Source organism: Schistocerca americana, chromosome 2, assembly GCF_021461395.2.
Source record: "Schistocerca americana isolate TAMUIC-IGC-003095 chromosome 2, iqSchAmer2.1, whole genome shotgun sequence".
Lineage (NCBI taxonomy): Eukaryota > Metazoa > Arthropoda > Insecta > Orthoptera > Acrididae > Schistocerca > Schistocerca americana.
In genome coordinates this window covers 471,278,032-471,292,918 of record NC_060120.1, presented here as the reverse complement: position 1 = coordinate 471,292,918, position 14,887 = coordinate 471,278,032, and the positions used below count along the sequence as shown (strand labels likewise).

The following is a 14,887-nucleotide window of genomic DNA, read 5'->3' as shown; positions in this document are numbered from 1 at the left end:
CACTCAAGACAGATGTGAACTTCTATAACCATAATGTTATGCAGGGAAGTAAGTGATAAAATTAAACTCCTCAAATGCCATCGACTAGAAGATTTGCAGGAAGTAACAGAGCTAATTGTTAAAGCCATAAAAGATGATTTACAGAGTTTAAAACCGAGGGACTAGCTGGTTTAACAGCAATTCAGAAGCAACCATAAAAGAGATAATTTACAGAAAAACCGAAGTAATAACTGGCTTAACAGCAATTCAGAAGCAACCTGCTGTCATATTCCAATGGTGAGCCTCTGTTTGCCTACAGTAAGTAACAAGTCCATAAAAGCACTGTTAATGTGTTTGTGTACTGTAAATGTAGAAAACTGAAGCCAAATAAATGAAAACTAGAGTGTATGATGTAGACAGCTGCCATAAAGGAACGAAAAGCGAGTCATGGCCATGTGGCCAGCTTACAAGCTCTTAGTAGGTAAAGAGTTAAGTCAGGTCAACAAATTGACTCTTTTAGGTATTATTGCATGCAGACTGCCAGCTCTCTAGATATGTACAGCTATTCTTTGTACTAGCAAAGAAAACCGCTGGGAACTGCATTGAGGAAACGTATGACGGGGACACAACAACCATTTTTGAAGATTTTAAAACTTTAACGGTAATTCGCAAGCGGTCCACAACAGATTGCTGTCATATTCCAGTGGGGAGCCTCTCTCTGCATACAGTAAAAAGAAAATGCCAATCTATGTGCAGTGTTCTGCAGTTTGGCTGCTGGAATAATAAACCCCTATAAACACAGTTAATGTGATATTTATATGAAGAAAAAGCTAAAAGTATCGACTGGGTACTTTTCTCAGAAACAACATTCCACCTTGTAACACTCCAGTTTATTTTACTGACTTATCCCGCTCGATTGGGATCTGATAGCAGCCCAAATAGATAATAATTAATGTGACCGTGTACCTAATGGGGCTGGCAATCGGATTGGACTGCTACGGAGATGTTACATTCCATTTTGTCCTTCTCAAATGCTGTAATAAAGAAATGTCTGGTGCCAAGAAGAACGACAACACAGCTTCATTAATCAATGACCTATATTCATCACAAAAACACAAAGTAAGGAGACAGCCACTGCCTTCGTCGTACAGCATTAATAACGACTAATCGCAGCACAGGCCCTTTCGTTAATCATTATCGTCACACGCAATTTCAACCATTGTAATCCAACTCTATAATCCAACACTGCAATCCAACACTGTAATTCAAATGATGCCGGCGCGGTAGACGCGTAATTACAAATATTGGCACAAAAATATCACTGAATCACACTAGTAATTATACTTTTTTCACTGTCCCGTATATTTCTAACACAAAGGGGTTAAACCACGGCGATGGCCACTCCCTTTGTCGGTACGGTCTTGCATTCCAGCAACAGAACTCCACCCGGCGCGGCCCGCAGCGCGTACCCCACTACTGTCTCAACACTCGCTCTCGCTCTCGCAACCCGACACACACTATCGATTGTTTGTCCTGTCGACCTGTGCTGTCGCAAAACTTATAGTAAGGGCCTACGGACCCCTTACATCCCCGCCCTCGAAAACTTCTTTGAAGCCACAGGCGTAAAAGAATCAGCTAGGGAATTTAGACATAGCTACATATGAACAAAACACACAGTGCAAATAAGTAATGAAATTACAATCACCAAGAAAATCCTTGACTCTGGTAGTGGGCTGCCTCTACAATAATATTCTACAAAAAGTTATTACATCTCAAAAATATGGCATTGTCCAAATAACACACAACATGAATCCTACTTACTTAACATAGCATGGTAAATATTTTTTTTTATAAACTTATCTTACCAAAAATTTCCAAAAAAATTTCACTTTCAAAGGATTGTACGAGTCATTAACTACATATCTGTTATAACTTGCTATAGCAAAGACAAGAAAAGAAACTAGTTGAATGCCAGCTACCCCTTTGGTATGCTGTCCTTTCAGCGGGGTTCATGCCGTCCATACTACTATCACTCTAATTTATAACTCACTTGGCCAACACTTATAAAAGTTAAGGAAGAAATTCACAAGTTATTGCTACATCAAAGACAAGAAAACAAACTAGGTAAATGCCAGCCACCCCTTTGGTATGCCGTCCTTTCAGCGGGATTCGTGCCGTCCATACTACTACCACACTAACTTATAACTCCCTTCCCAACGCATATAAAAGTTAAGGAAGAAAAAATCACAACTTATTTAAATCTTTAACACAAGCAATTGAAATTGAGACAAAATATGACATTTATACATTGAATGCCAGCTACCCCTTTGGTATGCTGTCCTTTCAGCGGGGTTTGTGCCGGCCATACTACTATCACTCTAATTTATAACTCACTTGGCCAACACACATAAAAGTTAAGGAAGAAATTCACAACTTATTCATCACAGATTCCATAAATTTAAATGCTACATTGTATCGCTGAGCATGTCTTACATAATTATTTGCAACACTACAACTAATGTGGTCACCCAATGAAAAATTTTAAACTACTGATCATTTCATTTTGCCAAACATTACTCCCATATGTGAATTGTTATCAAGAAAGCTTAGATGAGAGGTCCTGTTATATTCACACTAATTTAAATCCACTATATGGATATTCGTCATTCATTACTCAGTGCCAGAATTCTGCTTCTAAAGCTTGACCTACATATAACCATAATTGACTCTGATAGCTAATTGGATGCATGAATTACTAATTATTCATTAGTTACACCTTGTTTTATCAGCATACTTCAGATAAACATGTATAAACTTGCAAACAGATGTCGCTCATGTGCTAAATGACATATTTCAATATTTCAAACATCTCATACTCCAAACTCTTCATTACATATAACTTAACACCAACTTCAACTGCAAACACATATATATCTTCAACCTATATCAATCCTCCATATACTTCAATACTTCAAACATCTCATACTCAATATACATCATTATTTCACATCATTTATTCGAACAACTATCTCCCCATGTAATTGTTTCTTTATATGTTCATCTACTTACAAGCTGATACACTACTTCAATTTTCTTACCACAGTTGACCTTTTCATGTCTCATAAAACAACTCTATAAGATTACACAAAATCTTGTTTGACCAATTAGCTTCCCACGACATTTTGTATACATTAGCTTTTTTATCTGGTTCTCATTTTATTACTTCTGGCACTATTCACTTTGTAATGTACTCACACTAAACTGAGCTTTCAACTTATTGATTCTTTGACACCTCACACACTACATCAACAGTAACTACTTATCCTTATTTTAAGTCAACTATAAATTTACTACATGGTTCCTGACTGAATTAGTTGGATGACCACTACCAATCCTAACTACTACACTAATTTTCTTAACCTAAGGATAGAGAAAGATGGTAGAGGAGTGACACTTGAAATTAGAAATAAAGTCTCACCCAGCTGGGAGTGTACCAGTCGCCACTTGGTATACCAGCAAAAGAGTTGCTAGCTCCCTACACCTAACTTTCTTCAATTCGTACCTCTTGATCCCTTTGTCTATCACCTCTTCTCTCATCTGGGTTATCCCTGTTCTCGTGTGAGTAGTACCTTTTTATGTTTTCCACATGTTCCTTACCATGCACTCTCATTGTCCGTGCATACTCCAAATCCATAGTGTTAGGATGACCAACTTTTATAATCCTGTATGGTCCCTTATAAATGTGGTTAAATTTATGTATTTCAGAGTTTATTTTCTTTGATTTTGCATGAACCTTAGTCCCTTCCTTCTTCTTGATTCCCCAAGTGAAGGCCTCGCCTTCCATTGCAACCCTCTGACTATCCTCTTCTCGTCGCATGGTTATAGCATTTCTCAGATTGACAGCCAGTTGGTTTTGCCTATCTCCTATCCCCTTAACCGCATCATTACATTGTTTCTGCATCTGCGTTATCTCGGCGATTCCATGATCGCAATTTGTTTCCACTTCGGTGATCCTTTCTCCCAATTCGGCTTTAGTTTCTTCAATATCGTCTTCTGCCTTTTTTGTTAGCTTCCCTTCTACCTTCTCCACGTCTCCCTGGACTTTGTCTATATTGTCCTGTAGCTTCCTCTCTCTCTCGTCGATGTTCACCTTCAGTTGTTCGGGTAACTCCTGCACTTCCTCCTTCAGATTGCATTCCATCTTCATGTATGATGTTTTGATCTCTTGTGCTATAGTTTCTTGTAAAGTTTTCTTTAATGATTCTCTGAATTCTCGTAAACTTTCCTGTATTGACTTGTGGACTATTTCTCTCCTTTCTTGAAAATATTTCTTTAGTGATGCGTGTTTTCTTGTAAACTTTTCTCTACTGATTTGTGGAACTTTTCTTCCCTCTCTCTAGTTTCTTTTAAACCCTTCTCTAATGATTCTCGTAAATCTTCCTTTAGTGATGCGTTATTTTCTTTTAGCAAGGCTGCCAACATCGACTGTATATCTGCACCCTCTGAAACTGGCTTATTTCTCATCGTTTGTCCCGGTGTCTCGGGATAACTGGTTGAAAGTGCTAATGGGCTATCTAATGACACTCCATAATCACTGATACCCGAATCATCTCGGTCTTCCTGTCCTATCCCTTTCCTTTCAACTACTGCCTCACAAACCTGCTTATCTTCAGTAGACATGTTTGTTTATTTTTAACACACAGGAAGTAATATAGAATAACCTCTAGTAACCCAAAACACTCCTAATTACCATGAAACTAATCAAACAGCACCTGCAGTATTTTCAGTTAATCCCTAAATTGATACAATATGCAAGAGCATCGAACATAACAACTCTCAAAACCTAATCACTTCAAATATCAATTTTCACATACACAGCTTATGTAAAATGTTTTAAATAAGATAAATCATACCATTCATAAAATCTATACAGATAAAATCCCCCAAAAACAATAAGCATATCTGTATAATTATCATTAGACAGCGCAGTATGCATAAATAAGTATGCTCGATTTCAGACTATTTTTCGCAAACTTCTCGGAAATTACTGCAATTGGGAACTTTTCCTAACACGCAATTCAGTTTACAAACGTTTATTTACCACGAAAACTGCACATTGCAATTTAATTGTTATGTCAACCAGTCGTCTCCACTCACCAATCGACGTTACCACGAGTCGCGATGTTTTGACGTTTGAAGTGGGCGTGGCGCTGTACTGCCGCCGGAACTGCGTGAGGTCTCACTGTGGTGGGACGTCGTAGTTCTCAGCCGGCCGCTCCGCGGCGTTGCAGGCGGGCGTAGTTTGTAGTTCGGCGCTCGGTGTAGTGCGTCTGTGCTTGAACTACTCTTTGCACAGGTAGTAGGGATGACGTGTGAAATCACCTCGCAGATTGAAGCTCTTTGGCGCAACTGCTACAAGGGTCTGCGTGACGTCACTCAAAAATTGCGTTGCCACATAAATTGTCGCCTGCATAACAGTTTATGGGTCCACATGAAGCTGCCCGATTTTCACTATTCAAAAGGCAATTTCAGTCAAAATATTACCACTAAACACTTCTTTAAAAGCTTTCGTGATGAATTCTTAGTTCGTTTTGCTATAGTAATGTTCACACGTGTCTTTCTTTAGTGTTCACTTTTCACAGTTTTTCGTGCGGATTTACGCGTTTGCACATTACAACACAGTTTATTGACACTATTATTCTCATCTAAAATGGCAAGAAAAAGTTTAGTCACAATCGTAAGGTGCTATTACTTCGTATTGTTCAAAATGCACTGTTTCTTGTTGCGATTTGAAAGTTTATGCTTTGTCTCGATCCAACATTGGAAAATTTTTTCTCACGTTAAATAAGATAATATTACCTATTGTTCTTTATGATTCGTCCGAAAATTGCACTTGTCCTTTCACGGTAAGCCAAGGGTGTAACACTCCGGTTTATTTTACTGACTTATCCCGCTCGATTGGGATCTGATAGCAGCCCAAATAGATAATAATTAATGTGACCGTGTACCTAATGGGGCTGGCAATCGGATTGGACTGCTACGGAGATGTTACATTCCATTCTGTCCTTCTCAAATGCTGTAATAAAGAAATGTCTGGTGCCAAGAAGAACGACAACACAGCTTCATTAATCAATGACCTATATTCATCACAAAAACACAAAGTAAGGAGACAGCCACTGCCTTCGTCGTACAGCATTAATAACGACTAATCGCAGCACAGGCCCTTTCGTTAATCATTATTGTCACACGCAATTTCAACCATTGTAATCCAACTCTATAATCCAACACTGCAATCCAACACTGTAATCCAAATGATGCCGGCGCGGTAGACGCGTAATTACAAATATTGGCACAAAAATATCACTGAATCACACTAGTAATTATACTTTTTTCACTTTCCCGTATATTTCTAACACAAAGGGGTTAAACCACGGCGATGGCCACTCCCTTTGTCGGTACGGTCTTGCATTCCAGCAACAGAACTCCACCCGGCGCGGCCCGCAGCGCGTACCCCACTACTGTCTCAACACTCGCTCTCGCTCTCGCAACCCGACACACACTATCGATTGTTTGTCCTGTCGACCTGTGCTGTCGCAAAACTTATAGTAAGGGCCTATGGACCCCTTACAACCCACAGGTCGAATCATGTGTCTTGTGTAAAACCCAATGCTTATGTCATTGTGCAAGTGTTATATTAAAGAAGCGTGTGATCCATTTCTTTCCACACTACAGTCAAGCAATGTTATTTTGTAGGCTTCTGTCGGGAGTTGTGGTGTTGTTTTAACAGTGGTCTTAAGCAGGAAATGCTCTGTGCGACTTGTTCAGAGTGAATGCTAAGGAGCGACTAGGCCGAGGTCTCCGTGGGGCATGTGATATTGCATGTGTTGCCTAAATACAGGTGTGAGTGCTGTGGCGCAGATCGAGTTTTCAAAATCGGTGACAGCGGTGTGGATAAATGAAATTTTGAGAAATCGATTAGGCCAGAGTGCTCACACCTGCATTTCCGCAACACATGCAGTTTTGCATGGTGCCACTGGGCCCGCTTCTGAGCGTCCAAGCTAAAGACATCTCACAGAACGTTTCCTGCATACAGACTCTGTTAAAAACACTCCACAACTATAGACAGGTAGGTGATAGTTTGCGTTTGGTACACTGATTCTATTTGTCCTTGTCTTCAGACCCACGAAATAACATTGCTTGATGGTATTGTGGCAAAACATACGTTTCTCCTGCTGCTTTAATAAAGCACTTGTGTAGCGACATTGGTATTCATTTTTGCGCACAACATTCAATTCGACCACTGGGCAGAATGTTTGCTCTGACAGAAGTACCTAGTCAGCACATACACATGTATGTATCACATTAACTGTGCTTTTAGGGGCTTCTTTGTCCAGTAGCTAAACTGCAGAACACCACACACAGTTTGGTACTTTTTACTGCATTTAGGCAGAGGCTACCTATTGGAATCTGACAGCACACTGCTGTAAAGTGCTTCCAAATTGCCGTTGAACCAGTTAATCTATTGCTTTAAACTCTGCAGAAACAGTTGTTATGTTCGTATCATTTGTCCCTTACTGCAGTGAACGGTCTCGATTCCAATATTTTTCGATCAACACGCCAAAATATGGCTATTTGCAGTTTCTATGACTGGCGAAAAATCACTGCCTCCACAGCGAGTCTCTTTGCTAGTGTTGAGAATAAGGACGAAGTATAGTGAGAGGAACACAAGCAACAGGTATACGTCTTTAGACTTGGTAGAACTGCATGTCATGTGAAGGGACAAGCTGAGACTTGCAGAAAAAGCGAGTTATGTCGAATATTTTAATGTACATATGCACAGAGGGCACTGTAAGATGTGTTTTCTCAATACTCACACCCTACTCCTCTCACCTCAGAGCACTGACCTACAATGGAGAGCATCTTGCCAAAGAGCAGATGAGCCTTACAGTGATTGGTTCAGAGCAACAATTCATGATCGATAAATAATTCCGATACTTTTACGTATAGGCTATGTAGCAACATTGTGATTAGCTCTTGCTCAAGTGCTGTTTGGGCAGAGACCTGCAAATTAACGTCAGACAGTTAATTATTTACATTGCACGTAAATACACTCACATCCACATAAAGTTATCACTTTCTTTGCAGGTACTTCTGCATTTTTGTGTATCCTACAAATTTTTTACCAATTTCCAGATTTCCTGCCGTTCGACTAACATTTTGCAGATTATCCCATGATGTCGTCATTAATTTATACTATCAAATTATCTTATTGTGGCATATGTTTGACATTTGTGCAGTGTATATGAAGCATAACTGTGGTGTACACGCCAGCATTGTTTGTGTGCATGCGTGCTTGCAAGTGTGTGTGTGTGTGTGTGTGTGTGTGTGTGTGTCTGCGCGCCCATGTCTGCTGTTATTGGTTGACAGGGTTGAAAAAATAAAAGGAAATTTATTGTACATATTTATTTAAGTATATATGTCATTAAATTACAACTGAAAATTACAGAAATAGCCATGTATCGTCTAGCTATGGCTCTGAGCACTATGGGACTTAACATCTTAGGTCATCAGTCCCCTAGAACTTAGAACTACTTAAACCTAAGTAACCTTAGGACATCACACACATCCATGCCCGAGGCAGGATTCGAACCTGCGACCGTAGCAGTCCCGCGGTTCCGGACTGCAGCGCCTAGAACCGCACGGCCACCGCGGCCGGCTGTCGTCTAGCCTCGTATATTCCTTGTGATTGCTTGACTGTTCAAATAAACTGTGGCTACTGCGTGTCCTTGTCCACCACTGGATTAGGGGCTGTTTGGGCTGTGGGCGGTTTCTGCTGTGGCTGTGCTACGATATAATAATCTCCATATGTAGGGAGACATCCAAGTTCTTATCTGCAACAAGCGTAGCTGTGGAGAAGTTTGTCACTTAGCATGAAGCAGCGTATGGCTGTCAAGCGCCTGGCAGTAGCCTCTATGTGTCTCAAAGCCTAAATAGCAAGCAATGAGGCTACATTGGGAGGTATGTATTTGGTTAAGACATGGCGTAATTGTGGTATAAACGGAGACATAAAATTGTATGCCAGCATACAATTTTACACTCGCATTGACGCTGTCATGATGGCGACATAACACCTGTATCATGTCATCACAACGCCATGTGTATACCGCATATGCTGGTGTGACACTTTGAGATCATTCAGATACTACTGGGGACAAAAGTTGTTATAACAATGGAGAGCATTTAGCTCATAAGGAGTGGGAACCCCTTCATTCTAGAGAGCAAAGAAATCACGATGTACATGCAACTGAACTATAAATATCAAAATTGATTGAGGAGTGGGGGGCCAAGCTTGCATGCATTTGGTTCCCTGGGGCCCCTCCGTGTTTTCGCAAAAACGCGTTATGTCGTTCGCTGTGGGAAGATATGGGAGGGGGAAATGCCAAGAATAAATGTCATTGCCTGAGGGTCGCATGGTGTCGTCAGAAATTCCAGGAAAAGATCTATTTCTGTTGTCATCACTTTCAGGAACGGTAACGCCAGAAAACTGCTTACATCGGCGATGATGTCCAGAACATACACTGCCCCTCTACTCCCATCCTGTCACGACTCTTTGGTTCAGAGTTGCGATGGTAGTCGTCTGCATTACCTTCGAAGGGCTATGAGTGATGATTGTATTTATTGGTTTACTGTATCCCCACATCACAGAAACATTATTTACACAAGACCTGGGTTCATATAAACCTTCTCTTTCTGAGTGGCATCTCCTATTATGTTCCATTAAGAGTTTGTGAGTTCTCTCCGCTGGATGTGTCTGACAGTAAGCAAATTTTTTATGATCGCCCATTCTGATCTGAGGCTTTTGGTCAAATAATATGACGTATTGTATATTTTTAACTCATTCTGAACTCCTCAGCGACCTCTACAGACTGATGGAGTTACTCTTTCAGAGCCTGTATCACATGCAGGACCCCAACTGACACTGTAAATATTTTAAAGTATCGTCTCCTAGCAAAGATTATACTTTGCAAGATTGCTATGGCTGGAGAATTGTTAAAACTGCTCGCACAATTGATCATTATACTAGCTGTGTTTCTGTCATGTAGCTATTGAACAATTAAAATTACACACAGCTTTGGCCACTATAGTAGGAATGTTTCGATAACTGTGAGCTGTGAGTGAAATTACAAGTTTCAGGTGTCATATTGCCTCTAGAAACGACTCATAGCATAGAGTCAGATCGTCCATTAATTGCTAGTTTTTTTTTTTACATACAATGGTGCACCTTTTTAAACGATTTTCTCTCAAAATAAAAGTGCATTATAGCTGTCCACTAGGGCTAAAGGTGAGAATAAAGATCATTGAGTTACTTAATTATTTGTATTCTGTTTTTGAGGTTTAATGACGTCGTGGGAAGGAAAACCAAAGAAAAGGACAAAAGCTACCGGAACGGGATTGCAATAGGACGATCGGTAATGAATCTAGAGTGTACTGAACAGCCAGCTGGCATCTATTAAACCAGATACAGCAGTACGAGCACGTGGCAGTACTCGGACAGCTATAGTTGCATGTCGAGCAACACTTGGACTGGAAATTCAAATGTATGTGAAATCTTATGGGACTTAACCGATAAGGTCATCAGTCCCTAAGCTTACACACTACTTAACCGAAATTATCCTACGGACAAACACACACACCCATGCCCGAGGGAGGACTCGAACCTCCGCCGGGACCAGCCGCACAGTCCATGACTGCAGCGCCTCTAAGGCGCAGCTAATCCCGCGCGGCAACGCTTGGACTATGGGGACGGGCAAGGTCGACTTCAGGGATATCAGCGTTGCGTGCGAATGCTATCGCCTGTAACTAGTCTCTCTAATCCTTAGCTCCTTTACAGCTAACAGCTAAGGAAGTATGCTACGTGCACTGCAAGCAATATGTAATTAGTGCGCTCTCACACAGGGTTAACCTTTAAATGACACAGATAGAATAATGGTTGAAAACTTAGTTTGTGCTGTGTACGTGTTATAAATATTTCTTATTTTTTCCGTTACAAAATGGTCTTGAAAACTGACGGATATATAGCCAGTTATTTGGTTTTTAACGAGAAAACATTGGGTTCTCGAAAGCAGGTGACTACAAATGCAACTGTTTAGTTTTTAACAACAGATCAGTTGCTTCTGACATTCACGACTTTTCTTTACTAAATTTGTCTTGGTCACGGCGCTTTTCGGGAAATAATTCTCATCGTCAATAGTGATTTCTTTATTGGACCTTTGTGTACAGGATGTTTACAATTCCTATTATAGGCTTTTAAGGGTTGTAGGTAAGGAACCCACGTCCAGAAATGTACAGTTTGGATGTAAAATAAATTTGAGGATCACATCAGTTTCAAATTTTTCGCTTCATTGACTGCACAGAAATTGAGAAGAGAGCTCCGTCATCAGTCCCCATTGTAATTATATGATCTCGCATTCCCGTCCAGCTGTAGCAACGGGTGCAGGTAACTGATTCTTTGGAAACTGGGAAGGTTGACCGTGGTGCTCCACGGACGCGTCACGCTATCGACTAGGCAAAGGGTGTCGTTCGCTGCAAAGAAGAGAACCCGACGGCGAGTACTCGAAACCTTACACGTCCCATGGTCTCCTGTGCAGCACACGTTCTAGAGCTGTGTGTATACCGTGTAGCGGGATATTTGAAAGTAATCCGAGTTTGAAGCTTATTTTACATCGAAACGTTACATTTCCAGGAATGAGTTCTTTACCAAAACACAGCTGTGACGCTGGTGCTACTGCATCAGTTTAGCGGGCTGTTTGATGGACTGTAAGCAATCGTGGAACCTAGTACAAAGTGACGTTCATCACGTTGAAAACCTCTTGTGATCCGCCGTTCATCTAGTAGCAGTGCATCCTCTTGTCTTGCGAGTCCCGACTCTTTGCAGAGATATGGTCTGCCACACCGTTTTTCGTCGTTCACACTTGTCTTATCTCACTCAAAGCGCTTGCGACACTCAACCATTGTCTCATATAATGATCCATTGTTACTGTACTCTTCCACCAACACAGTATGTATTGTTGCAGCGTAGTTTCCCTTCGAATGCAGGAAACGAATTATTGGACGCCATTTTGTTTTGGCTCCTCTAGCGGTGGGCTGCGGTGCTGTTGTTCGGAGATTAGCGTATATACCAGGACTACAGACAGATACTTGCAAACAGAGATATTAATTATGTAACTTTTTTTTCGATGTAATATTTAAAACTACTTGACTAGACTTGGTAATGTTACAAATGGTTGTCAGTTTCTTGCAGGATGTACACAGTAAGGACACAAATCACACAAAATAATTTCTGTATCCAATGGTGGAAATATAACCATAAGACAGCTTTATTTCGGTTTGTGGGCATCGTCTAATAAAGTATTGCAATCCTGTCGTTTGTGACATTTCCCTTATCCTGACTGTGTCACAATCAATGAAATGAGGTTCTTAGTCAGAAGTGAGTAGTTTTTACTTACAATGGAGTGTAAAAAAACAGGGATTATTTTTTTGCTTTTTATTGCGTCTGCACTTGAGATTGACGTTGGCAGGAAGGGAGAGGTCTGACCTGGCGTGACGTGTTACCCTATGCATCAGTCTCCTGATGATGCGCAGTTGGTGGGAAGCATGGAAAATGTACAGGCGTGTTTATTACACGAAACATGGATCTCAGGTTGCAGCGGCATGTGTCAGTTAGATTTTGCGTTCTTATCGACAAAACTCCATCACAAACATTGGAAATGTTGCCACAAACCTACAAAGAGCAAGCTGTAAGGAAAACACAAGTTTTGAGTGGCATATACCATTTCAGGAGGGTGAAAATGACCGTGCCGATGCTTCACGCCCCAGAAGGCTATCAACTTCGAAGACTGAAACCAATGTCAACACAACTGATGTCATGTTGCGGAAAGACCGTCGTTTATCGCTAACAAAGGCTGCAGAGATTAGAATGTATATTATGGGTCAGCAAAAGACATTGTATGAAATATTGTGGGGTACATAAAATTTGCAACAAAGTGGGTGTCTTGTCTGATCAGTGACGAACAGAAGGCTCACCATGTGATGGCGTGTCAACAAAGGAAGGGAAGGCCTCAGCGAGAACCAGAGTTTTTGGACTAAGTCATCACATGCAACGAATGCTGATTTCATCATTATGACCCAGAGACGAAACGGGACATTCCCAATGGAAGCATTATTCCATCATCATCATCATCATCATCATCATCATCATCATTCGTGACATTGGTTAGGTTGTATTGGGTAAAAAAATTGGACTGTGTAGAAATTGGGACTTTAAACAGGCACTGATCACCGCGCATTTGAGCGCCCTACAAATCAAACATAATCATCATCATCATCATCATTCCAATGGAAACTTGAAAGTCCACGACCCAAAAAGGCCAAAGTTCAACTAAGTGCGGGAAAAATCATGCACCTTGTCTTCTTCGATAAGCAACGCATTGTGTACGATCACGTGGTGAATGAACAACGTACTGTTAATGCCAATTACTATTGTGGAGGGGCCATTAAGGAGGATGGATCCTTCATCAGAATAATGCACCAGCTCGTAACGCGATCAAGACTCAAGAAACAGTCACCGAATTAGGGATTGAGGTGATGCCACATCCACCTTATTCACCTGACCTAGCGCCATGTGACTTCCACCTATTTCCTGCAGTGAAAAAAGAGCTTCAGAATTTTTATTTTCAGAGTGATCGAGATTTAAACAATTAGATCTTCTGGTGTACTCAACCGACTATCACAAAGGGGTTTCAGGGAGTGTTTTGAACATTGGATTGAACACTGAAATCGTCGTATAGTGTCCAAGAAATATTACTTTGGATGTCTGTAATGGAATTTGAATGAAGGTGAGCAGTGTTTTCCACTAAATAATTCAAGAATGGTTCAAATGGCTCTGAGCACAATGGGACTTAACTTCTATTTATTTATTTTATTTATTTATTGTTCCGTGGACCAAATTAAGGAGAAGTCTTCATGGTCATGGAACGAGTCAATACATGAAATTATAGCACAATATTAGAAACAGACCTAGACCTTAGAACTACTTAAACCTAACTAATCTAAGGACATCACAAACATCCATGCCCGAGGCAGGATTCGAACCTGCGACCGTAGCGGTCGCGCGGTTCCAAACTGTAGCGCCTAGAACCGCTCGGCCACTCTGGCCGGCCACTAAATAATTAATACAGTTATTTTTTGATACCTCTTCCTATGTGCAGGCCGACCGAAAATATTTTTTGTCAACTGCAATATGGCAGTCCATACAGGCACACTTCAGTTCTGTGCTCAGAGTGCTGTTTCCGGGTACTCTAGAGATCAGTGCCCATTGGTACCTCTGTTTGCGTGGTAGGCTGTGTGCTGACCACGTTGTTTGTGTGTTGTCAGGCAGGGGACGCGGCGCTCCGTGGTGGTGTCGGACCCCCAGCTGGGAGAGGCGTCGCTGTCGCTGCCCGGCCACTCGATGCACACGCTCGTCTACCAGAGAGCCAGCAACACTGTGTGAAAACCGCTTCTCCACAACACTCTTGAAACACACTTGTATTACTGATTAAATAAATATACACAGTGAAAAATCCTTGTATTGTGTTTCTGTGTTGTACTGCGACTTCCAGGAACCCTACTAGTGCATACAAGTGACACTTCGATGTTTATCTGTGTATTGTAACCCACTGAAGAGCCAAAGAAACTGGTACACTTGCCTAATATCGTGTACGGCGCCAAAGAGCACGCAGAAGTGGCGCAACACGACGTGACATTGACTCAACTAATGTCTGAGGTAGTGCTGAAGGGAATTGACACCATGCATCCTGCAGGGCTATCGTTAAATCCGTAAGAGTACGAGGAGTGGAGATCTCTTCTT

General features: G+C 41.2%; 1 protein-coding gene across 1 annotated transcript in view; it reads left to right on the top strand.

Annotated features, from left to right (window-relative positions):
- The window catches only part of LOC124593733 (lysosomal acid glucosylceramidase-like), a 152,182-nt gene extending 137,580 nt beyond the window's left edge, over nucleotides 1-14,602 (top strand). Inside the window, exon 10 of the mRNA XM_047132063.1 lies at nucleotides 14,413-14,602. Within this exon, the coding sequence (XP_046988019.1) occupies nucleotides 14,413-14,530 (118 nt within the window). The 3' untranslated portion in view covers nucleotides 14,531-14,602. The remainder of the gene's footprint in view (nucleotides 1-14,412) is intronic.
- Nucleotides 14,603-14,887: the final 285 nt, after the last annotated feature.